The sequence below is a fragment of the Falco biarmicus genome, chromosome 14 (genome assembly GCF_023638135.1).
Source record: "Falco biarmicus isolate bFalBia1 chromosome 14, bFalBia1.pri, whole genome shotgun sequence".
NCBI classification, from domain to species: domain Eukaryota; kingdom Metazoa; phylum Chordata; class Aves; order Falconiformes; family Falconidae; genus Falco; species Falco biarmicus.
Genome location: NC_079301.1, coordinates 22,976,935 through 22,998,757, shown reverse-complemented (window position 1 = coordinate 22,998,757; position 21,823 = coordinate 22,976,935). Strand labels below are relative to the sequence as shown.

Genomic DNA, 21,823 nt, shown 5'->3' with positions numbered 1-21,823 from the left:
AAACCACGGTCCCACAACTGAGCCCCTCCTTGTAGGCAGGAAAACCCAGTGGGGAGTGGAGGACATAACATCACCACACCCCAGCATGGGGTCAGGGCTTGTACAGACTGATTTGCATCTAAGCAAACAGCTTAAAGAGCAGGCTCAGGTCAGCTGCTGGTCCCCCCTCCCTGAGCCTCGCCGCAGCTGGGGGGACAGCTGACCCGTGGAGATGCTGTCCCACACTAAGGGGGTCAGGCAGCACGTAGAGCTGTGGATTCAGGGGAAGAGAGCCTGAGACACCCTCAGCCATCACCAAAACATGCACCGGGGAGCAACAAGTCAAGCATGGCTGTGGGGAAGGGTGGGGTGGGTGCATTTGGTTACCCATGTAGGCTTAAAAAAAGATGTGGCTTCATTATCTTATCGCCATAAACTAGCGAGAGAGACTCCTGCAACTATTTCTGAAAGTGCTTCTCTACTTTAGGGCCTGTTTTGAAAGAGAAAGGAAGGGGGAAAATGTGCATTTTGCTCCCCCCCCCGCCCCATTCTGTGTTAAATTAAAAAAAAAAAAAGCAGAAACGAGTTCATTGCCCTTTATTAGAGGTGTCACAGAAGTTCCAACCCACTGAAACAGAGAGCCCTAAACCCATTAAACTAGGAAGAAAGATTGGGTTGACTCAACCAAGCGAGAAACACCCCGACAAACCTCTAACAGGTGGGAACAGCATCCCTGCTGCTGGGCTGAGACATTTCAAAGGACCTGGAAGGAAGAGGAGGTGGGATGTGCTGAGCATCGCTGGAGGCAGGGGCTCTAGTGACCCCCTCCAGTCCTGCCCCTCGCAGGGGCGAGGGCTGCGGTGGCCTCTCCCCGTGCCCACCCTTGCATGGCCCAGAGACATGACAAGACCCTATAAACGCCTGTGGGTGTGATACTTGTTCCTTTGTATCTCAGGAGGGTTTTGGCTGGGGCAAAGTGAAGCTGGCTGAGGCCCATGAGGTTGTGGTGCCCTGTGGGCTTTCCTGCAGGGCATCCAGGTTGCCTAAGCCCAAATGGCTGAAAAATCCAAAGTGCTGGGATGAAACCAGCAGGAATTAAGGCTTAAAGGCTTCAGGCTAAGGCCAGGAGGGAGATTTGAGCAGGCATTCAAGTGTTTTGCTGGATGTTGACCTCCCCCAGAGCTACCTGAACCCAGGACAAAATCAAGGCTGGGAGAGCAGCACCGGACTGCATCTTTCTTGGGTCTAGAACATAAAACAGGGCACAGGATAGTTTCTATATCCCACTCTTTGCACTTCAAGACGGTATGAATTTACAGGGAAAAAGGCAATAGAGGATTCACCTTGCCTTCTCCACCCAGCCGGAGTCACGTTCCTTCAGCCACCCCTGAGTCGTGTGATCTGCGAAAGGACAAGTCTGTTCCCAGGCATCAGGAGAAAGTGTACGAGAGGCACCGAATGCACCGTACAGGATCTTGTACTTGGGGGATGGTGTCTGGGGCTCCCCGGGAAGGGAAATGGTCAGTGGAGAGGTCTGGGGGTCTTCACAAGAACTGAGCAAATGTCAAATAATTCATATGGCTGCTTGATCGTGTGGGGACAGAGGGAAACCAGCTTGCTAAATATAGGGCACTCGGGGGGGTGGGGGTGGGGTGGCAGGGAAATGAAGGAGCTGGAAGACTTACAGGAGAGGAAGATGGCAAGGAGCGGGAGGGCAGACACGGCTGCCGTGCTGACCGTGAGGACGGTCAAGTCCACGAACTCGGTGCATCCTTCTTCTGTGGTCAAAGAAACCAGGTGTCAGCACAAAATGCCATCCGGAGCAAAAGAGAAAGGAGAAAGACAAATTGCCGCTGTGAAAAGATGTACACATGGCAAAAAACCAAGGAAAAATTAATGGAAGTCTGAAAACTAGTTTTGCTTTTGCAAAGATTCCTCTTGCCTGAAAACTCCAATATGTTGGTTTTTTGATTTTGTTTTTTTGGGGTTTTTTTGAGCAGGTCTGACTCCCAATGGCTGAGTTGAAAGGATATAGGGATTACAGATCGTGGGCAAGTTTTAGCCTCAGTGTGATAAATCCTTGGGGTGGTCCCTGGAGCATCCCCTCTCACCGTGGCGATGGTGGATGTTTTTTATGAGGAAGCTGGTCGTCAGCACCACCGAAACCACTCCTCCAGGAGCAGCATAGCCCATCGTGCGCTGTGCTGGCCGAGGGAAAGATGACAAAGTGATGTTAATGAGTGTTACGAGACGTGGATGGGGGTCTGCCCTCACCCACTGTCTGGTGTGGAATCCACCAGCCTGAGTTAGCACAGAAGTAGAAATGAAGTTTTTATGTAAAAAAGTCAAGGATGAGATTTTTGGCAAAATAAAAACCTCATGGCCCAGTTTTATCTCCCTCCCCGCCATCCCTGGTAAAACATCTCACCTGTTTTACTTTTCAGTTGGATGAGCTTTGTAGGCTGGAAGGTCACGGTGGCAGAGACCAGGAAGGTTACCACGATCACGTATGTAAGGGCGATCTCTGGCAATATGATTGCAATAGAAGGGCCTGAAAGAAAACAGGACAAGGCAGACTACTGGTTCTTGCATCTGTCTGCCACCTGCACCACTTTGTAACCCTCCACCTTAGCCCTTTCCCACCCTCTCCCGGCTCCCAGCGTTTTCACCCTGTCCTTGCAAGCAGCCTCTCCATCCCTTGAGCGTTTTAACTGCCCTTCTGCAACAGACCCTGGGAAAGGGCTCTGGGAAGGGGCAAATAGCTACATTCATTGTATGGGTGGGTGTGTAACCCACACGGTGGTCCAGCCCCCCCCACTGGCTGAGATCACTCATGGGGAAGACACATGTCGCTCTGTCTGGGTCTATCCCCACGTGTTTAGCTGTGTGACCCTCCCTCTCCAGGGCACTCCTTCCTCTCTGACCCCCGTGAGACCCTACATCTGCCACAAGGTCCTCACCCCACTGGTCTGCACAGCAAGGATTGCTTTTCTGCACCGTGCCCTGTGCAGGGAAAGGAGTGGGGTCTGCATCGCGCCACCCCCCACCTCAAACCCCACAGCCACCTCCTACCTTCCTCTCGCATCCAGAGGATCCCGGCGGTGCCTGCCAGGATGGAGGCGATGCACACCAGCCCGCAGGTGTAGGCGCTGAGCCATCTCCACAGCTCCCCCCCTAGACACCCAGAGCAGCGTGGGGTGACTGGAGTGAACCCCCGGGATGTCCTGTGCCAGTCCCACCCCTTCCTCAGGGTGGGATGCAGCTTGTCCTCACCCGGGATGCTGTGGGCTATCCCTGGCCAGGCCTGGTGGGTTTGACCCGCTCTTTAGCGTGGGTACCTGGAAAGGGCTCTGTTCCCCCCAGTGCAGTGTATTAAGCATATTCTCTTAAAAACAGAGCTTTGTAATCAAAAAATGCTCCTGAGAAACGTCTTTTTCTATAAAAGTGTCAATCGATCACCTCAGCTCTCTAGAACAAAAATATCTGGGAAGAACCAGAATCTAACCTAGCTTGAAAACAGAGTAAATCCATTTTTGCCACTAAAAAATTTTGCCAGGGAAAGTTTCTCTGTGCTTATAAAGACTTGTCGGATGATGTGAAGATGAGGTGTTCACACAGCAAGAAGGGGAATTAGCTGATTTCCAGCTCTTCCCATGGCAATGCTCCTTGCTCTCCCCCACCAGACCAGAGAAATGAGGTTTTGGCTGCCCCACAACTGCAGACTCACTTATTCTTAGCTTGTCAGACTGGCAGACAGGAAAAATTAATCCCCATCCTGAGACGGCAGCAAAGACCACGGCAACCACTGCAACCCTCAGGGCGTCCTGCAAGGGAGGGGAGAGACCTGGGAAGAAAACACCCGAGCAGCCAGGCATCAGGCCACCGGCAGGACCAGCATGGATGGCTCTGATGGGCTCCTCCATCACCAGGACAGATTCAATTTATTTGCCACCTGGTGGCAAAATCGGCACTTTCTGCAGCAGGCTGCAGCCCACGAAATGCCCAGCCTGGGGTGCATGCTGCCCACAGGCTTCCCGGCCACCCCACCGCCCACATCCTGCTCACCATCACCTCAGCCGAGGGCCATCACTTGGGACCTTCTCCAAGTGGGAGCAGCCAGTCTCCTGCCACCCGTCTTGCCAAGGACGGTGCCTTGGGGGGATCAGGGACTGGGATGGCTGCTGACCATCCCACGATGGGGAGCTCCTGCCAACAGCACGTGGGCCACAACCTCACAAGAGGATGGCCAGACCTTGAGGGGATGGAGGCAAAGGGATGGGATGAAACCACCCAGGGATCCCCAGCAGAGGGTGGAGAAAAGGAAAAGCAGCAGGAGGTGAAGCCCCAGCAGCCATCACCTGCAATGGTGACGTTCAGGGAGGTTTCTTGCCAGCTTATCCCATTGCTGGCGTTGCAGGAGTAGGAGCCACAGTCTGACTTCTTTGCTGACCTCAGGTACAAAATGCTGAGGCTGTTGGAGAGGTGGTAACCTCTGTCTGAGGGAATGGGCTGCCCATCCTTCTTCCAAGTGATGGTGTCCACCTTGCCCTCCATCACCTCACAGAGGACCATGCCGGTGGCCCGGGCCACGAGAGCACTGCTCTGGAGCTGAGGGCGAGTCACGGGCTCTAGAAAGGGAACAGAAACACCAGCACTTCTCTCAGACATGCCCTGGAGCATCTGTGATGGGGATGTGGGCTGCAGTTAAGTCTTCCTTCGAATGTCCCATGCTGCACAGGGCTGCTGTACTTTCTGGGTTTGGCTTTTTTTTCTAGCAGAATTATTGCTTTTATTGCATATTGGTAAATACGGGGTGTTTTTTCCTCTCAGAAAATGAGAGAAAAAAAAAAAAGGAAAAGGATGCAGATTCATTAAGATTTATGTGAGGTGGAAAGGAGAAGTGGGTGGTGAAAGGCTGTGGTAACATTATGGCAGCAATTTTATTACTGCAGAGAAAGGATAACGCCAAAGCAAATTAAGGAAATTGCCCAGAGAGATATTGAGGAGGAACTTCTGTGTTATTAAAGTGTACTCTGGTCTCTGTGGCAGCAGCTGGCGCCTGAAAATTGCAAACATCAGTTAGTATGGTCTGAGGGGAAGATTTTTTTCATGACTTCTCCATAAAGCTCACCCTGCTGGACTTAGCTCCATCAGCTCTACCTGTTCTCCTTTGTAAAAGTGCTGGAGGTACTCTCCACAGGTGGCAATGGGTTGACAGCATCCTACCAGTCCCTCCTTCGCTGCACTTAGAATAGAAAACAAGGGAGGAAACTGCCTTCTCCGGGTGGACCCCAGCCCTTTGTCACAGCGAGGCACCCCAGGAGGTCTCCTTGGGCAGCATCGCCAGACCTTCTGCCCTAGGACAGGTTTGGAACCTCTTCTCAAAGCCCCCCTCGTGATGTCTCCATGCACGACAGGTTCAAAGAAACTCATGACTGACCCGCTGGACTCAGCCCAAACTCCTTCTCCAAACCCCTTTGTCAGCTGATGGTCCATACCCAGCCAAATCATACCACTGCTCAGCTTGTGGCCATCAGCTCGCTCCTCCCTCCCATGCCCACCGCTTACTGAGGACTTCCAGCAGGATTCTCAGGCTCTCGCTGTCTCCCACGTTGACAGTCACTTTGTAGATGCCACTGTCGCTTTCCTGGACATCCTCCAGCAAGAGAGATCCATTGGCTGGATGGAAAATGGCTCGTCCTGCATAGGGCACGTGGATGGCAGTGTTGTGAGACCCCCTGTAGTACTGCAGGATGGTGCTGGAGCTAGTGCCATTGAGGTACTCCCACTGCATGGAGTAGATGTGCGTGATGTTTTCCGGCCCAGGAAGCAGCACCGAGGATCCCACAGCAGCAGCTTTTCTCTCGAGGGGTCCCACCGCTTCTATGGCTTGTTGCAAAGGCACCAGCAGCCCTGGATGGCAGGGGAAAGGAAGCTGAGCTGGGGGAGACAGAACAAGTCGGCGTGGCTTGGGAGAGGCTTTGATAACCCCTGTGCCAAGGACACCCAGGCAGTACTTGGACCACTTGGTCACAGCCTCTCACAAAGGCATCGCCATTGCCCGTCATGCTGCCAGGCAGGGAGACACCCCAGCTGGAGCTGATATAGGTGCTAAATACAGCACAGGGTGCTTGCAGATACATGGCTGCAGGGCTGTAAGCTTTTGCTACTTGAATTTTGTGTGTATTGCGGTGACATTTCTTCCCAGCCTGGACCCAGAAGGGACTTTCTAATCCTGATCTAATTTCCACGGCAAATTCCCAGTTACTGGTCTTGTCTGGGGCTGAAAGTGTCCACCAGCTCCCAGCCGAGAGGGACACAGCCGTCTCCCCAAAACACATGGCAATTTCTGGGCTTGGCATGACTGGGGCTCTAACAGGCGCTTGAAGACCTCTAGAGGAGCTGCTGTGGGTAAGGTCACAGCTCCCAGCCCAGGGGGAAAAAAGAAGAAAAAAAAAAAAAAGCCAGGCAGAAATCACTGTCTTGTAAAAGGGGATGCTTTAAAAAAAAGGTGAGGCTAAAAGGTGTAAAGCAAGAAGCCAGCCATAGGCAGAGGAAACCCCAAAAGGGTATTTAGCTACACCGGCAGAGGTTCAGTGACTTGCCAGCAGCATTCCTAGGGCTCCTAGGAGGCTGCTCTGAAGGGGGCACCAAGATTTCTGCTAAAGGTCCTCTTCTCCTCGCCAAAGCTCAGTCTAGCCCTTGCATGGGAGCATCTGAGTCTCGCTGAAATGGGGACCAGCAGCAGTGATCCCAGCCTGTTCCCAGCCACCCTTCACCGAACGACCACAGCCATGCTTCCCAACAAAGGGGATGTCATGGAAAGACATTTCCAGCACCTACGGCCCCCAGCACCCCGCTCAGGCAGCAAGGCGGAGGGATGCTCGGCAGGCAGGATGTGCATGAGCATCCACAGATGCTAATCTCAGACCCACCAGCTGCACCGGCTGTGTTTGCTCTTCTCCCTCTCCACCGTGTCTCGTGTCTCGCTTCCTGCCCCGATAAGCAGATGTTTGTGTGCATTTACACTGCCGCCTGCCGCCTCTGCAAACAATTCTGGAAATTGCCCCTTGCACTCTGACTGGTGATTTCTCTTAGCAATTTTGCAGCATAAGTGGGAAAGAAAATAGGTGTAAATCAAGCTCATCTGACGATTTTAATTTCTCCCTCTCATAACCTTGAGAAACAGCTACCAGCTTTTATTTCTGTGCCTTCATGCCCCCCAAACTTTAAGACATGCAAGGAGAAGAAACAATCTTACGACGGAAAATCCCTTTGGTCTGGGAAAACACTACTTATACAGGGCACAGGGTACCACTAGTAGAAGATAAGAGAAAATACTTAATCACAGGCATCTTTTACAACTGCAATATTCAAAGCTTATCCTATAGACGCTCAAACAGAGCTTGCTCACACCACGGCATCCAAAACTCTAGGTACATTGTAATGGGTTTTGGTGACTTGATTAATGGGTAATTGCTGGCTCTGAAAATCTTTGTACATCTGTGCTTCAGGGCAGTTAGTACATATATAAGGACCACAGTGAGATTGCTCACATGAGTATAACTGCAATAAATTTTGTGGGTTTGCATATATCAGCCCCCATATAAATCTGTCTGCAGTACCCTTTTAGCCTCGGCACTGTGCCTAGCTCTTGAGCTGCTTCTCCCTCCTCTGTCTTTAAAGAGCGAAGCAGAGATACTGTTCCCTTCCAGGTTAAGCGTTTTGCCCCATCTAAAAAATCTAACTTAAAAGGACCAGAGATGCTCATGCACACTTGCAAAGCCCTGCTGAAGCCTCGGGCTCGCTGCGGGTTTGCAACAGGCAAGGATCTGGCCCAGAGAGCACTGGATGGCACTGGCACCTGGCCCAGCCTGGGGACAATTTACCTGCAAGGAGCAGCCAGCTGGTCCCCAGCAGCTTTGCAGAACGGCACGTCAGCATCTGTCAAGGAAGAACAGCTCAAAAATTGCTATGTTTTTAAAATGTCTTAATTTCCTTCAAAACTGCCTTGAATTCCACTCTGCAATAAGAGTAACCGGTCAGGCTGTACCGTGTGAGGAGTTCCACAGTTGTCAGGACCGGATTTCTGACGCTGACGAGGGCAGTGCGGTGGATGGTCCCAGTCTGGTCTGGCTCCAGCCTCACTGTGTTCCTGCCGACTGCTCCTCCCCGCGGACCCTTCCCGGGAGGCTCCCGCTGTCGGGCAGCAGCTGCCCGCTCTTGCCCCCGTGCTCGTCGGTGCTGGCCACTCCCCGGCGCTGCGAGTGGGCAGCGTGGGCAGGCAGAGCTGCCTGCTCACTGCCTGCACGGCCGGCTCCTGGCGCTCAGAGCCCGGACGGCCTTTCTGCCGGGGCAGAGCTGCAATGCACCCCAGAAGTGGTCCCCCTCCAAGAAATGCTGAGCTTGATTGCCAGGCCAAACCAGGGGGAATAACTCATCCAACTCTGCTTCTAGGAGAACTTTCCTATGTCAGTTCTCACAGCAGTATGAGTTACAGGGGATGTCCCTGATCATTTCCATGGTCTGAGTCCAGAAGATCCATCCCTGGCCCTTTCTTACAGCTCCATCATCTTCCATCCTGTCCCTGGGAGAGGAGCCCAGTGGCCTGAGCAGAGCAGAGGTTCAACTCATCCTCCAGCCTGTTCCTAGCAGTGGCCAGGGGCTCAGACAGAGCTCCAAAACACTTGTCCCACTGCAAGTGCCTTTTTCCTCCAGCAAGGCAGGTGTAGACTGGGATCATCCATGTCCCACAAGCTTTCTGCAAAGGCAATTCTAGTTTAAGGGGGAGACACTCCTGGGATCAGAGGAGCACCTGGGGACCAAATTTCATGCTCTAGACAGGAGAGCAGGGGGATGAGAGACTTGGGAAGGTTTGAGCTTGGCCCCAGAGCGCAGGGGAAAGCTTTCCTGCCCTGCCGAGCGCGGCTGGCCCTGTCTGACTCCCATGGACCACCAAAACCAGAGCAAGATGTGTCTGGGACATGACCACTGTGTGTTAAGCATTAGGAAAAAGTGGGTGAATACAGATGTCATCGGGTCCAGAGCACCAACACGGTGACACCTGCTGGCTCCATCAGCCAGGGAAAGCACCCAGCCCACACCTCCCGCCTGACCCGTATGCCGTGCTCAGCCCGATGCTGCCCTTGCCATCCCTTTTCCCATTTCTTGACCCTTTCTTTCTCCACCTGTCTCCTTCCAAATAAATGTGCTTGTAATTACTTTCCCCCCTTGGTCTTCCTTTTGCGGCATCCATCTACAAATTTATTCCTGACACCGTTCCGCACACGATCTCAGCTGCAGCTGGTATTACCAGTTTGATTTTGCCTGGGTGATGCTGGCTTTGTGCGTTTTCTCCCTGGGAGGTCCCCAGTGCTCCCTGCGGTTATCCGAGAGGGAGACAGTGGGTTGTTTCTCATTTCTCACCACCACAAAACCTAGCTGCACCTTGCACACCGGCTTAGGGTTCTGATGTTCCTCGTGCTGTAATCTGCCACTTCTGCTGACTGCAGCAGCTTCCTACACCCTGAGAAGGGCTGCTTAGCCCCAGGCTGGAGCCCAGGCAGCGACTGTCGTCCACCTGCAGGCCCAGGGGCTGGACGGACCTTTTCGGACAGGAAGGACAATGACCTTTAAGATGAGTGGAGCTTACAACTAGGTTGGTACAAACTTATGCCAAACATGTTTTTGGTGTTTGTGTTAGAGGGGAGGCTGCTCCCACTCAGGTTCTGCCTTTCACAATGTTTTGTTGCCAACTGTGCATTTAGTTTAACTTCTCGTTTACCCTGTGCCCAGCAGAGCGCAGGTTCTCTGCTCCCATCTGCTCGGTTCCTCAATGCAGGGCCGGGTATTTGCGGGGTCATATCACAAGCCCATTGGCTTTTTGCCATCACAGCAATGGGCTGCTGCATCCTGCATGCATTTTGCATGAGCTTGGGATGTCTGAGAAGCTAAAAGCAACCGCAAGCAGTGCAAAAGCACAGGCACAAGATTTGAGCTGGAAAATGCAACTGTGTTCTTTCCCCAGGGACGTTCCTTCCCTGGAGCAGCACATTTCTTGGGTAGCCCTTGGCAGCTGCAATGGATGCATCAATGTGCAACCATTCACCCACTGCAGGATGCAGCTTCTGTTCTTCAGACAGGTTATTTCATTTCCTTGCAGGAAAGGTGAGCTACTGTAGATGAGTGTTGCCCAACCATGTCCCCGTCATCCACATGCACCTCTTCATTTAATTGCTCCAAAGAGTAGTTTTTATCAGTCATGCTATTCTGGCCACATTAATCCTTCCAGGCTGCTGGAAGGAAACTTTAAAAACATATTCTCAACTTAATCTTAGATAAACTGAATGAAAAAACAAGGCACATTTCCACTAGCGCTTAACTGTCTTTTCTGTCACTTGTGTTGCACCCTGCACCTTCTGAGGGGCTGGAAGAGACCAAACAGCAAATAGAGCAGCACAAAACCCTGTAAATATTGGCTGTGAGGAAGAATTTGCACACTCGCTGCTTCGGGCCAGTGCAGCTTATTGTGGTTGGAGAGAGATAAGAGCAGCGGGTGACCATCAGCAGATGTGAAAATCATACTGCAGGGTGTCTAAAAGCAGAACCCCAGGTCCTTCTCTTTTCCCAGTCCCACGCTGCTGCAACTCCTAAGTCACAAAGGGGCAATCGTTGGTCTCTGGCAGAAATCAGAAGTGAGCAGATGAAAAATAAATTGCATCTGCTGGTTGAACTCAGCACCCCTGTTGCAGATAGTGGTTGGAGAGCCCTCCATCCCCAGCAGGACCAAGCCCAGGGTGCAACAAGCATGTGCATGGACCAGCTGCTGCTGCTCACCCCCTTCTGTGGTCCCCAAGCTGGAGCAGACAAACTACCACCCCTCTACAGTCAAGGGGAAGGGGGAAAGACTCCTGAGTCCTGCCCACAAAATTACTGATGTGGACAGTAGCATGCTGGGGCAGTTGGGTAAGGAGAGGACCTTGCTGTGGCCAGCATGCTCCTGGCCATCACAGATATTCGTATGGGTGCTCAGCAGAGGTGTCTGCAACCAGCTGTGTGTACGGGGGTGTCCTGAAATTCTGCACCTAGGATGAAACAAGAGGGAAAAACCCAACCAGTAAAAAGGAGTCAGATTCACCTGATCAGTCCCAGTGAAGAAGGTGCAAAGAGGTGCAGCTCGAAGCTTTGGCAGACAACTGTAATCTTGACCATGCTGTGTTCATCGCCTTAGATCAGCTCAGGTAGCCATGATATGCATGTCGTAGGCTCTGAGCAACCCCTGTGCAAGGAACAACTGTGACAGTTTTTCCCTCTAAACAAATAGTGTGGCTGAATCTCAGAACACCAGAACAGCTGAGGTTGGCTCCGGAGGTGAACTAGTCCAAGCCCCTGCTCATGCAGGGGCACCTAGAAGCAGGTTGTCAAGGACTGTGTCTGGGTCCAGTTGTTCAGCAAGTTTTCAACCCAAAAAACTGATAAATCCACTTATCTAACTCATACTTCATCACCTTTTCTATGAGGGTGCTATGGGAGATGGCATCTCAGGGCCCAGGTCCCTTTCAACCCAAACCGGCGGCTATGACTAGCTTGCCCAGCTTGCTTAGGTGCTGCCTAACCTGATCCTCTCCCACCAAAAGAGTCCTCCTTGCTGTGGACTTTCTGCAGGCCCTGGAGCTGCTGAAGGCCAGCCTCAGTGAGAAGGCATTGGGTGCCTCGGCTATGTCCTTTGTCCCCAGCAGCAGTCTCAAAGGAAGACATTCAGCCACATGGACCTAAGATGGATTGAAACATGGAGGAATAAATTATGACAAGCAGCAAGGCTGTTGAGAGGACCAGTGTGCCACTTGAAGACTTTAAAATACAAGGCTAGACGTACCCCGCTGGAGGAAGCCTTGCACTGAGATGCAGCCAGCGCGCACCTGAGGTCTGCAAGCACTGAGCTACACTGACCTTTAAGAGCTTCAAAGAGCAAACAAGTGCCTGGGGGCAAAGCTTGGTGAAGATGCTGCTCAGAGAAGGAAATGAAAAGGCGGAGGCAGCTGTTAAGGCTACGGCGTGGGTTAGAGACAGGGACGGGAGACACAGCGTAGGCAAAGACCCAACACCACCTGCGGTAGGAGCTCAGGGTGAGCGAAGGGTGGAGAAGGTAGAAATGGGGAAGCATGCGTGAAGAGCATGGTGGAGCAAGTGTGGCCAGACTTGTCTCCTTGCATTTGTATTTTTTTCCTCCAGTAATTTCTGCAGTTTCTTCTCCAGTTTGCATGCAATGTGTTCTCCCTCCCACGGAGATGAGACCCCAGCTGCAGCCTTGCAGGCGCTTGGTCTCTGGGGCTGCAAGAGGAGCTGTGGGCTTGTGGTGAGGGCTTCACAGCTGCTCCGCTCTGTGGGGCCTGCATTGTCCTCCCCCAGTCTACCAAGATTTGGTAGACTTGCAGTCTACCAAAGAAGTACAGCATTTCAACAGCACGAAGCCACAAAGGCAGTTATCCGGCTAGTGTATCAGCCAGCATCGAGGACAGGTCTGGGTAAGCCTCATTAGCACAAAATCGCATGTAATTAGTGCTAATGCAGCATCTTGCCAGCCACCAGCAGACACTTGCCTCTCTTCGGATCTACTGCTACCCAGCTCATCTGTCTGGTGGGAAGAGCAGCCGCTGCTGGCAGCGATGCATAGGCTAAAGCAAATGGACCAGAGCCTGCAAGCTCCAGAGCAGGCATGTAATGGAAGAGCCTGTTTTTCCTGGTTGACACGTTTGGCAAATGACATGCACATTATACAACTGACAAAAAAAATGAGTGCAAGCAGCACCTCACTGCTGAAGATCCCGTTAAACCCATCACTCCAAATCCTGGGCCTCCAGTCAAGCCAAAACCCAGCCTTCCTCCTAATTATGCCTGACAGGCTGAGCATGGCAGAAACTGAATATTAGCTCAAAACAAGAAGGGGAAAAGCAAGCGAGTTTTTAGAAAGTAACTAAGCTTAGTCTTCCTACAAGCATGCTAAAGCAAAGATGAAAACTGCAGCTCTTCTGCAAACTGTCCAGGAATCTGCTGCTCGCCGAGACCTCGCTGGTCCCTTCCTTTCCACGCCACTGCCAGCTCACCAGGCCAGAGAGGGGCCAGCCCTGTGGCACGGCTCCTTCCTGCCAGAGCAGCCCTCCTCGCCCTCTGCACCAAGGGCTCCAGCCCCAGAGACCTGTCTTTCAAAAGCTGATGCTGGCTGTTGATGGGGAATAAGCTTAAAGAGACGGCAGACCTCACCCCTGGGAAAAGGGTTGTTTGCAGAAGCAGCTCTAACGAGGCTGAGCAGGGTCAGTAAACCACAAAAATACCACATTGCACCTTTGTGCTACACCTGATCAAGCCCCATGCCAGCACGCTGCTCGGAGTTAAGCCTCGTACCCCAGGCACTTCATATGGAGAAACACACCAGCCCACCACGCGGATTTTGCTAGCTAGCTCTGCTTTCCAGGCCCAAAAGAAGGAAGATGGCCAGTCAAAGCTAACCTCATTCCTGTAGCTCAAGAAAACACCTGAGCCGAGGTCAGCCCACCTCGTAGGGGTGCCGCAGCTCCTGGTGTAACACCAAGACTCGAGTCCCACAGGGGGGATTTAATCCCCTCGTGAAGTGCAGGTCCACATGCAAGTGTCCAAAACAAACCAGCAGCTCAGGGCATGTGCAGCTTCAAGGTGATGGGTTGTCCCTCCCCGCTGGGTACCGCTGCACAAAGCACAGGCCAGGGCAAGAGGAGGGAGGTCTGGGGCGGTCCGTGCCCTGCGGCAGCTAAGGAGCTTTACTGCACTCATGGTTTGGCAGAGCATCAGGGCTTGCTCCTGCCTCTTGGTCTTACCTTCTGGGAAGCAGTGGCTCAGCCTGGCGTGTTTCTGTGAGTCAGCCCATGGGCTGGGCTCCCCGGAGGTATTTTCTCCAGGAGGGAGTCTGTTCTGGGAGACACAGATACTGGTAATGGGGCAGTTGTGTTTCTGGGTGATTAGTGGATGCACAAATTTAGTTCTAGGTCTTCATTTTGCTCCAATCCTGAGATGATTTTGTGGCTCACCAGGCATGGGGGGTTATTCTGCTGACCCTTTCAATGAGCTGTGTGGCTGCTGGCAGGTGTCAAGGACCAGATCAGTGTCCTGAGCATCCTCTCTTGCCTCCCTCCCCCTGCATTCCCCAGGGATGGTGTTTCCAAAGTCCTTCAGCAGTGGGGCAGAGACAGCCCCCAGCTCTGCCAAGAGGACTGGCAGTAAGGCAGTAACCGTATGTGCTTTAGCCTGAAGACTGAAAGCCGTATGGCCTGTGTACTTATTTGCTACTTCACTTTTTTTAGTACTTTCATCTCTCCTGAACTTAAAGCCTCGCATTAACCACAGCAGTAGGTCTATCTTTACCAAACGCAAACATTCAGTTTTTGTGACTGCACTGAACCACAAAATGCTTCTGTTTTCTGCAGCAGAGCTCTGCCATCCTGACTGCTGGCAGGGCTTTCCAAGAGCAGAGACGCCGGGCCACGAGGCAGGTCTTCCACCTACTGCCAGGAGAATGGCTGGTGGATGCTCAGCTGGAGATGCAGCTGAGCAGAAAGCAAAAGCTGCACGTGCCACTGCATGTCTCTCTCCAGGAAAAGATTTCTTCCTTGGCTAGCAGCAGTCAGGAGTGTTGGCGGCAGCCTTCAGCGCTGCTGAAGGTGTTGGATGCTCTTTCCTTGCTTCCTGGAAGGAAGAGGGCAGGAGTGAAGGTGCAGCACCGGTGGGAGCAGCCTCCTTGTGCGTGGTACTTTGAACATCATCTTCAGCATCATCCCTCTTGAATGTCATCCCAGATGACAGAGGAGCACTCAAAAGGAAGAGAGGCAGCAGCAGCACCTTCCATGCTCTGTTCCAAGGGAATCCTGCCCTGCAGCCTGGCATCATCACATGTACCAACAGCAGCTGCCATTGGGAGATGCCAAGGGCTCTCATCCTTCTATAGCATCCACTTTTTATTGTATGTAGCCATGTTTTGGTCCATACTACCTGGCTTTCTGCAAAACCCAGAGGGAAACAAAATCCATTTATGCCCTCACTGCATTTTAAAGATGCCTGAAAAAGCTAGTGCTGCTGAGGGAGATGCTGCCTTTTGATTTTAAACTAGAACTCCACAGCTCAGCTTTCTTCCACCTGTGCATACCATTCTGAGGAAACAGCACTAGGTGCCAGGACCATCCTTGTGCTTCAAAAGGACATTTCAAAACAACAGAGGAACCTGTTGCCCTGGGATCCCAAGGTCAAGCAAACACCATTGTAGGAAGAATCTGCTCATCAATTACTTGCCATACTTACAAAAATAAGGACAACTTTTCAGAGTAAAGTATCTTCATACATTCTTTTAATATGACAAGGAACAATATGATAGTAAACTTGGGACACACAACTAAAATCTATTTGATGCTCTCCATTACCCCGTAAATCAAGGTGAGTCTATGGACTTCCCACAGACAAACTCTTGATTTGCCTTTGCCTTAGGCATTTCTTATGTTGGATGGCTCTGTACTCTAAGGAAGCCTCAAGCAGGAGTTAAAACCAGCTCACCTCCTCAAATTCAAGAGAGGCTGCAGTTCAAGGCAAACTAATGCATTTCTGTACTCTGTTGCTCCCAGCTCTTTACAGCCTACGCTTAGCATGCAGAGCTGCTGGAGGGGGAGCATCAGCACAGGCAGCATCAGTGACAAAAACATCCTCTTTGCTTTGAGGCACAACTACCTTCTGCGATGGTCCTGCAGCTCCCACAGTCAAACCAGGAGATGGTAGGGGCCAGGGTCCAGCCCTGGGGGACCAGGAGCAGTTATAGATGCATACATGACCTCTGGTGTTGGTCTTGGCTGTGACTGTTCAAACCTGTCTGCAACTGTGGCATAAATGGTTGCCACGTTCCCCACTGCAGCGCTTTCCACATGGGCCTCCTCCATGCTGGAGACCTAGAGAAATACAAAGGAAATACCAAAGATGAGAGCCTTCTCCAGAGGCTGCGTGGGGATCAGGAAGGGTCCAGAGCTGGTCTGCACCACCAGGAGCCGGCAGAGGCGGGAGCTATGTAAAGCCCAGGTGGCCCTCACTTGTGATAGCAGGGAGGAACATTGGTCCCAGCAACCCTACCCCATGGATGCAAAAGTGGCTCAGCCCATCGGGTACACCGGAGGGTGACATCTACTTTGCCCAAGGACCTCTCAGCTAAAACAGACACAACCTGGGGAGCCGATGGGGGAGCTTGATGGACACTGGAAAGGGAGATGAAAACCTCTGCTGAAGTTTTGTTGCATTTCTAGGCCAGAGAGCACAGGGGTGGGGAACCTGCCCTCAACCTGGGCTATTTTCACTGGGGAAAAAAAAAAAAAAAAAAAAAAAAAAGCACAAAACCCTCTTTGGCCTCTTTGTGTAGAAAAACTGTTGGCTGGAAGTACCTGCATGACATGCTTTCTGGGGTACTGTAGTACTTCTGGGACATCTGCCACCCCCAAGGCATCAGCTTCTCCAGCACTACGTGGTGGGCAGAGCAATGACTTGAGCCATCTGGCTCTCATGTCTCCTTATTTTTTTTTACTTCTTTCTCTGCTTTATTTTTCATGGGTAAAACTCTGTGTGAGACAAGTCCCGAGATCATCCACGCTGATCTCTGGAGAAGCGCTTTAAGGTAAGTTTGGTTGGCTAGGAAGCAGGGAAGGGATGACTATCTGCACGTTTCTCTGCATGTATCCATTTGGCATTTTCCTTGCTGCTGCTGGGCAAGGCTGTCCCAGGGCTCCTGGGCCAGGGAGGGAAGGCTGGCGGTGCCTCGGGGTCTGCCTGGGGGGGAGGTGGAGGGGAAGCGTGCAGCCGCAGTGCGGTTGGGGAAAGGGCAGGCGCTTTGCAGCCTTCCCTTACAGTAATGAATTAACTTCCTGATTTTATACCCAGCACCCAATTCTTGCAGCTCAGTATGTCTTATTCAAGCCAGCAGTTAGCAGTTACCCAGCTGCCTGTGTGCAAAAGCTTTCCGATTTTCCCCTGTACCTGCTGTTGTTTAATGACTTTCCTCTTCTGCTGCCGAGCTGCACCTAGGAAAAAAGAGTTTTATTATCTGGCAGAGACATTGATGGTCTGCACCTTCCTCTCTCCCAGCACTGGAGAACCAGGATCACCCTACTGGCCCTTTCACTGGCGAGGTGGCGTGGATTTTGCTTTTAAGGTGGAGATTTCTGTAACTACATTCTCTCCCTTGAAAAGAAATGAATTTGTTTCCTGCCGAAGGCATCCTCAGGGATGCAAATTTGGAAGACACCACTAGTGGAAGCTGTGGGGATGCGCACCTTGTCAGCTTGCTTTAAAGTGAAAACATCCCAAGATACCCTCCCCAGGTGGAGTTCTAAAGTAGCTACAACAGAACAGTCATGGCCACACTTAGAGGGTGTGTTTCAAAGTCCTTGAAATTGTACCTCTTTTACAGATGAGAGATGTTACAGTATCTTGATTCTGGTCTCAGTGCCAAAAGGTATGAGTTCTCCAGAAAACCATTGCAACACCCCCTTAGCTCTGCTAAGCTGCATTATGAACTTGAAATATATTCAGTGACTCTTATGACTGGAAGGAGGTGGCACATTTGAGAGATGCTCTTACAGAAGGAATAATTTTGGTGTGAAGAGCAGAACCCAGGCAACTCTGGAGCCCTTCACTACCTGTAACACCCGGGAATATGCCTGTGCAAGCTGGAGGGTGCAGCCTGGAAGGATAAAAAGCCAGAGCAGATCCACTCACCTCGGCGCCTTGTGCAGTAGAACAGCAGGAATAGCAGGGGGAAGATTGAAGAACAAATCCAAATTGCATAGTAACGGCCTTGGCTGCTCTCATCTGTTTGAAATAAAATAGGTGGTGTATTTCTTAAGCAACAGTGTTTTCTAACTGCAGTAGCTTCACCACGTTTTCCAGAGCGCTCCTGCTGATTTCAGCACTCTTGGGATCAGAAAGCAGCACGAGGAGCTGGAGATAGGCAAGCAGGTGAGAGGAAATACCGCATTGCAAAAAGCCAACCCACACCTACAGCTCAGGCATCACTGAGTTTCCTTTCCCGCACCGACTGCTGCACGTCTGCCTGCGCGGTGTGCACCCCATGGGCTGCGTGCCCTGCGCCAGGGGGGTGCTGTGACTGACACCGGCAGCCCTTGGAAGTGCTGCACCTGGGTACTGCGGGTGCTCAGCATGGAGCCAGGCAGGGCTCAGCCTCATAACTGGTCCCTGGGTTTTGTGATCGGCATCTTCCCCCAGCCCCAAAGCCACGTGGAAGTGCAGGGGCTGTGCAGGAGGGTTCCCTGGCCACAGTACCGGGAAGACAGCCGACAGCTTCACCCCAGGCCAGCCAGAGGCTGGAACTTGAGTGTCAGCCCAGAAAATATTCTCAGAGACATTTCTGTCCTGCAGAGAGCACGAGCCATGTGCATGCCTCATGGCACTGCTGGAGGGGCCAGGGAAGGAGCTCGCTAGTCCTACCACAGAAGGCACAGATGTTCATACATGGATTTGTTCTGACCCACGGCAGATACTGCCACAGAGGTTATTTCATGTGCTTTGTTTGCAGGGTGGCAGCAGAGCTGAGGAAGAGTCACTGGTACGCAGGAGGCATGCTGTGCCTTGTGCCTTGAGAGATGGCGGAGACCCAGCAGGGGAAGCAAAACCCAAGGAGGGAATTGCGAATTTACTGAGTGCAAAGTTCGGTCTTCAAAACCCCTTTGTACACTGTGGTGAGTGATAAACCAACCAGGGAACAGCAAGAGACAACAGCAAGAGACACACACAGTGAGACAGATGGGTGTGGGGCACATCATCAGGACTATGTGGCAGCGCAGCTGGCTGCCCCATGATATACGCATCTTGCACGGTCATAAACAGCAATCGCTTGGTATATTTTTCTTAGCCAAAGATTTATCCCCGAGCACCCCGCTCTCCCCAGTGAATACTGGATTTATTCCAGCACAGGACCCAAACCCACCCACCTCTCATCTGCAGCCATTTGCGTTGGGTAACCACAAGATTGGCAGAAGAGCATTTCTCATCAGAGACAACCAGCGGCAGAGGAAGCCCTTACACTGTGGTGGAGCTGGCACTGTGGGACAGGATGGGTTCTCTATCATAGGAAGAAAAGACCTACAGCACTGTATAAGACATCCCTGGAATTTCTCCCTTCACGGCAGAAGCTCATCCCTTCCAAGAGGAGGGACAGATACTCCAGCACCCACTCCGTCCGCACGTGTGGCGGGGGCAGTGTGGGACGCGCCTATGCTGAGCACAGTCATGCTTACCTGGAGGCGGTGGGCTGGAAGGCTGCTCATGTACCGTCAGGGTGATGGTCAAGGTTTGGGGTGGTGGTCTGAACGTGACAGTGTAGCCTCTGCTATCGCTGAGCTGCAGGTTCTGCAGCAGCAGGGACCCATTCTCCGGAAAGACCTTCGTGCGGCTCTGGTACGTGGCGTAGGTGAAACAAGTTGCAAAGCAGGAGCTGGGAGTGCCTCTGGCACCCAGGGAGCAGTTGTACACCGTGCAGGTGGTGAACGGGCCCTGGCTGTCATTGAGTGCCCAGAGAATCCACACTGGGAAGCAAGGGGCACCATCAAACCTGTAGGAGATGGGCAGCAGCACAGACTCACCCACGGTGCCATTGACCGAATCCTGATGGATTTTGACATGGATACCCAGGTTTCTCCCTGCAGAGAAGGGCAAGAGGCAGATGAGTGGTGAGAGAGCACAGGCTGGACCCACTGCCCCTTCCCCTCTTTAAACACGGCCCCACGCAGGCATTTGCAGCACACCTCGCCCCACCTCCCCCTGCGCTGCAGCCCCACGCACAGAAGCTGCTTCTCAGCAACACGCAGCTGCTGCATCCCTGTTTTTGGGGGGCTTCACAGGGGACCCAAGCTCCGGCAGAGAGGGGCTCTGCCTGCGCAGCGCTTGCAGGGAGCTGTGTCGTCTGCGCCTGCCCGTGAGCCAGAGCAGCAGCCCCGCAGGGAGCTGTGAGATGGGCCCCAGTCATCCAACACCCCCGGTGTTATTTGTGCCTTGGCCCTTGCGCACACTGCACCATTCCACAGCTGGGTTTGCCTCTCTGGCCACCTCCACGTGAAGCAGCTCTTGGTCCTTGCACCCTGATAGGAGAAGGGGAGGCAAAGGCACAGCCCCCTCCCGCTCCTCATCTACCAGCGGATGGAGCAGCCCCTGCCACCATGACCTTGCCTGGGACTGACGCCAGAGCAGGTCCCCATTGCCAGCTGTCACAGGGACGGGAGTCCTGGGTGCCACCAGCGTGCTGTTGCCACCACCCAGCCAAGGAGCCACACCAGCATCACCCTCCACGGACCCCTCTGTGAGCTGCTCCCGGCAGCACACCCTGTGCCCTGGGACCCCAGCGCGGCCCAGACTCACCAAGGAGCAGCAGGAGGGAGCCGAGGCTCCAACGGCACCAGCCAGAGGACATCTCCTCTGGGTGCTGGGGCCAGCCCCGCCGCAGCAGGGGAAGCGGGAGCTCTGGGCAGCCGGTCACCACGCTGCCAGTGCGGGGTCAGAGTGGTCAGAGTCGGCACCGAGGCAGCCAGCGAGCATCTCCGAGCTGTCGCCTTGACAGAGGAGGAAGTCGGTGACTCTTCCTCAGTCCCCAGCGCAAGCCCAGGCTTTCTTCCTGTGCTCGGCGATCGCAGCCCACAGGCTGCTGCAACTGCTGGCGGTGGGACCCGGGGAAGAGTAGGGGTCCTGGGGGACAGCCAGCTGGCTGCCGGCCCTCACCCAGGAGAAAGGGCTTGCAAAGCCCCAGCCAGAGGAGCAGAGCCGCGGGCAGGCTCAGCGCAGATCCCAGCAGGCAGAGATGAGGGGGAGCCCAGTGCTGCAGAGGGAGGTGCTGCTCCTGGGGGGCTGGGGGAGCCCAAAGCAGGCACTGCTCGTGGCAGAGAGCTGCTGCCGCGACCACGGAGCATGGCAAGGACAAGGGGGAGCTGCAAACATGGGAGCAAGGGGACAGCTCTGCCCCAGGGAACACCCAGTCCCCCATGCCAGCTCCTGCTCCCCAGGTTCATGATGGCCAGCACCTCGTCAGCAAGGGTGGTTGCAAGGTGGTGGGTTGGGGCTCTCTCTCACGCAGCCGTCCTGCCTGAGAGGCAGCTGGAGCAGCAGCAGAGCCCCGTCGGTCTAGTTCAACTTAATCTTGGTTGCTTATTCTCAGAGCTGACCACGGCTTTGTGACCACCACGGTGGGATGTGGGCCAGCGCTGGGGGAGCACGGCTGCAGCGGGGACGGGGCTACGAAGCTCTACAGCCCTCTTGGCTGCAACAGCACCGTAAGATGTCATGGGGTCACCTCATCTCGCCTGGTCACAGCAGGAACGTGACCATGGACAATGCTGAGAGGTGTCCACTTTCTCACCCTCAGGGGACAACCAGAAAATATCCTGCAAAAGCAGCCCCCGGTTCCTGGCAGCCCCACGCTGAGGTGCTTTGCCCTTTTTGGGATTGCCAGAACCTTTGGAAAATTATCTCCCCTCTGGCTCGGCAGCTGGAAGAGCCCAAAGCGATACTGCAGACACAGCCTTGGCTGTTGTGGGGAGCAGGCTGTTGGAGGGAGGGGTGCTTATTCCACTGGAGAGGGGTGCTGAATGGGGAGAGGGGTATTTGAGTGCAGGGAGCAGCGCTGCGCTGGGGCAAGGGCTATCTGGTTGGTGACAAACAGGGCACCTTCCCCTCGCTGGGATGGAGAGCTGATCCAGGGCAGGGGGAGACACAAAGTGCTGCTGCGGAGGTGTCCGCACCATCGCTGGCAAACCAGGAACGTGCCAGGGTGGAAGCGCTTGCT

General features: G+C 53.3%; 2 protein-coding genes across 4 annotated transcripts; both read right to left on the bottom strand.

Annotated features, from left to right (window-relative positions):
- Positions 1-560: 560 nt before the first annotated feature.
- On the bottom strand, positions 561-15,243 carry LOC130158790 (uncharacterized). Of its 3 annotated transcripts, none has more exons than XM_056359823.1 (12): positions 11,595-15,243; positions 8,033-11,063; positions 7,869-7,923; positions 5,548-5,892; positions 4,338-4,607; positions 3,707-3,823; positions 3,052-3,153; positions 2,408-2,530; positions 2,091-2,183; positions 1,665-1,757; positions 1,323-1,380; positions 561-742 (listed from the first exon to the last, which is right to left on the bottom strand). In XM_056359823.1, exons 3-12 carry the CDS (start codon positions 7,921-7,923, stop codon positions 691-693), a joined length of 1,308 nt encoding a protein of 435 aa, XP_056215798.1. In that variant the 5' UTR covers positions 8,033-11,063; positions 11,595-15,243; the 3' UTR covers positions 561-690. The 3 variants fall into 3 exon arrangements, with proteins under 3 accessions (XP_056215798.1, XP_056215799.1, XP_056215797.1); XM_056359824.1 differs by having other exon boundaries at positions 2,091-2,178; XM_056359822.1 differs by lacking the exons at positions 561-742; positions 1,323-1,380; positions 1,665-1,757 and adding an exon at positions 1,764-1,995 and having other exon boundaries at positions 2,091-2,178.
- An 89-nt stretch (positions 15,244-15,332) lies between these two features.
- LOC130158792 (uncharacterized) lies at positions 15,333-20,681 on the bottom strand. Its single transcript, XM_056359828.1, has 5 exons — positions 20,407-20,681; positions 19,290-19,691; positions 17,752-17,844; positions 17,011-17,054; positions 15,333-15,938 (listed from the first exon to the last, which is right to left on the bottom strand). Exons 1-5 carry the CDS (start codon positions 20,456-20,458, stop codon positions 15,753-15,755), a joined length of 777 nt encoding a protein of 258 aa, XP_056215803.1. The 5' UTR covers positions 20,459-20,681; the 3' UTR covers positions 15,333-15,752.
- Between the last annotated feature and the right edge of the window lie 1,142 nt (positions 20,682-21,823).

Excerpts from the sequence above, each read along its gene's own strand:
- LOC130158790 (XM_056359822.1), bottom strand. The coding sequence starts at position 7,923 with ATGCTGACGTGCCGTTCTGCAAAGCTGCTGGGGACCAGCTGGCTGCTC. Across the intron at positions 3,824-4,337 it reads CCTGAACGTCACCATTGCAG|GTCTCTCCCCTCCCTTGCAG; the intron begins GTGATGGCTGCT and ends TTTTCTTCCCAG. Across the intron at positions 3,154-3,706 it reads GTCTGACAAGCTAAGAATAA|GGGGGGAGCTGTGGAGATGG; the intron begins GTGAGTCTGCAG and ends CTGGGTGTCTAG.
- LOC130158792 (XM_056359828.1), bottom strand. The coding sequence starts at position 20,458 with ATGTCCTCTGGCTGGTGCCGTTGGAGCCTCGGCTCCCTCCTGCTGCTC. Across the intron at positions 19,692-20,406 it reads CTCCCTCCTGCTGCTCCTTG|GGAGAAACCTGGGTATCCAT; the intron begins GTGAGTCTGGGC and ends CCTTCTCTGCAG. Across the intron at positions 15,939-17,010 it reads AAGTCATTAAACAACAGCAG|GTCTCCAGCATGGAGGAGGC; the intron begins GTACAGGGGAAA and ends GTATTTCTCTAG.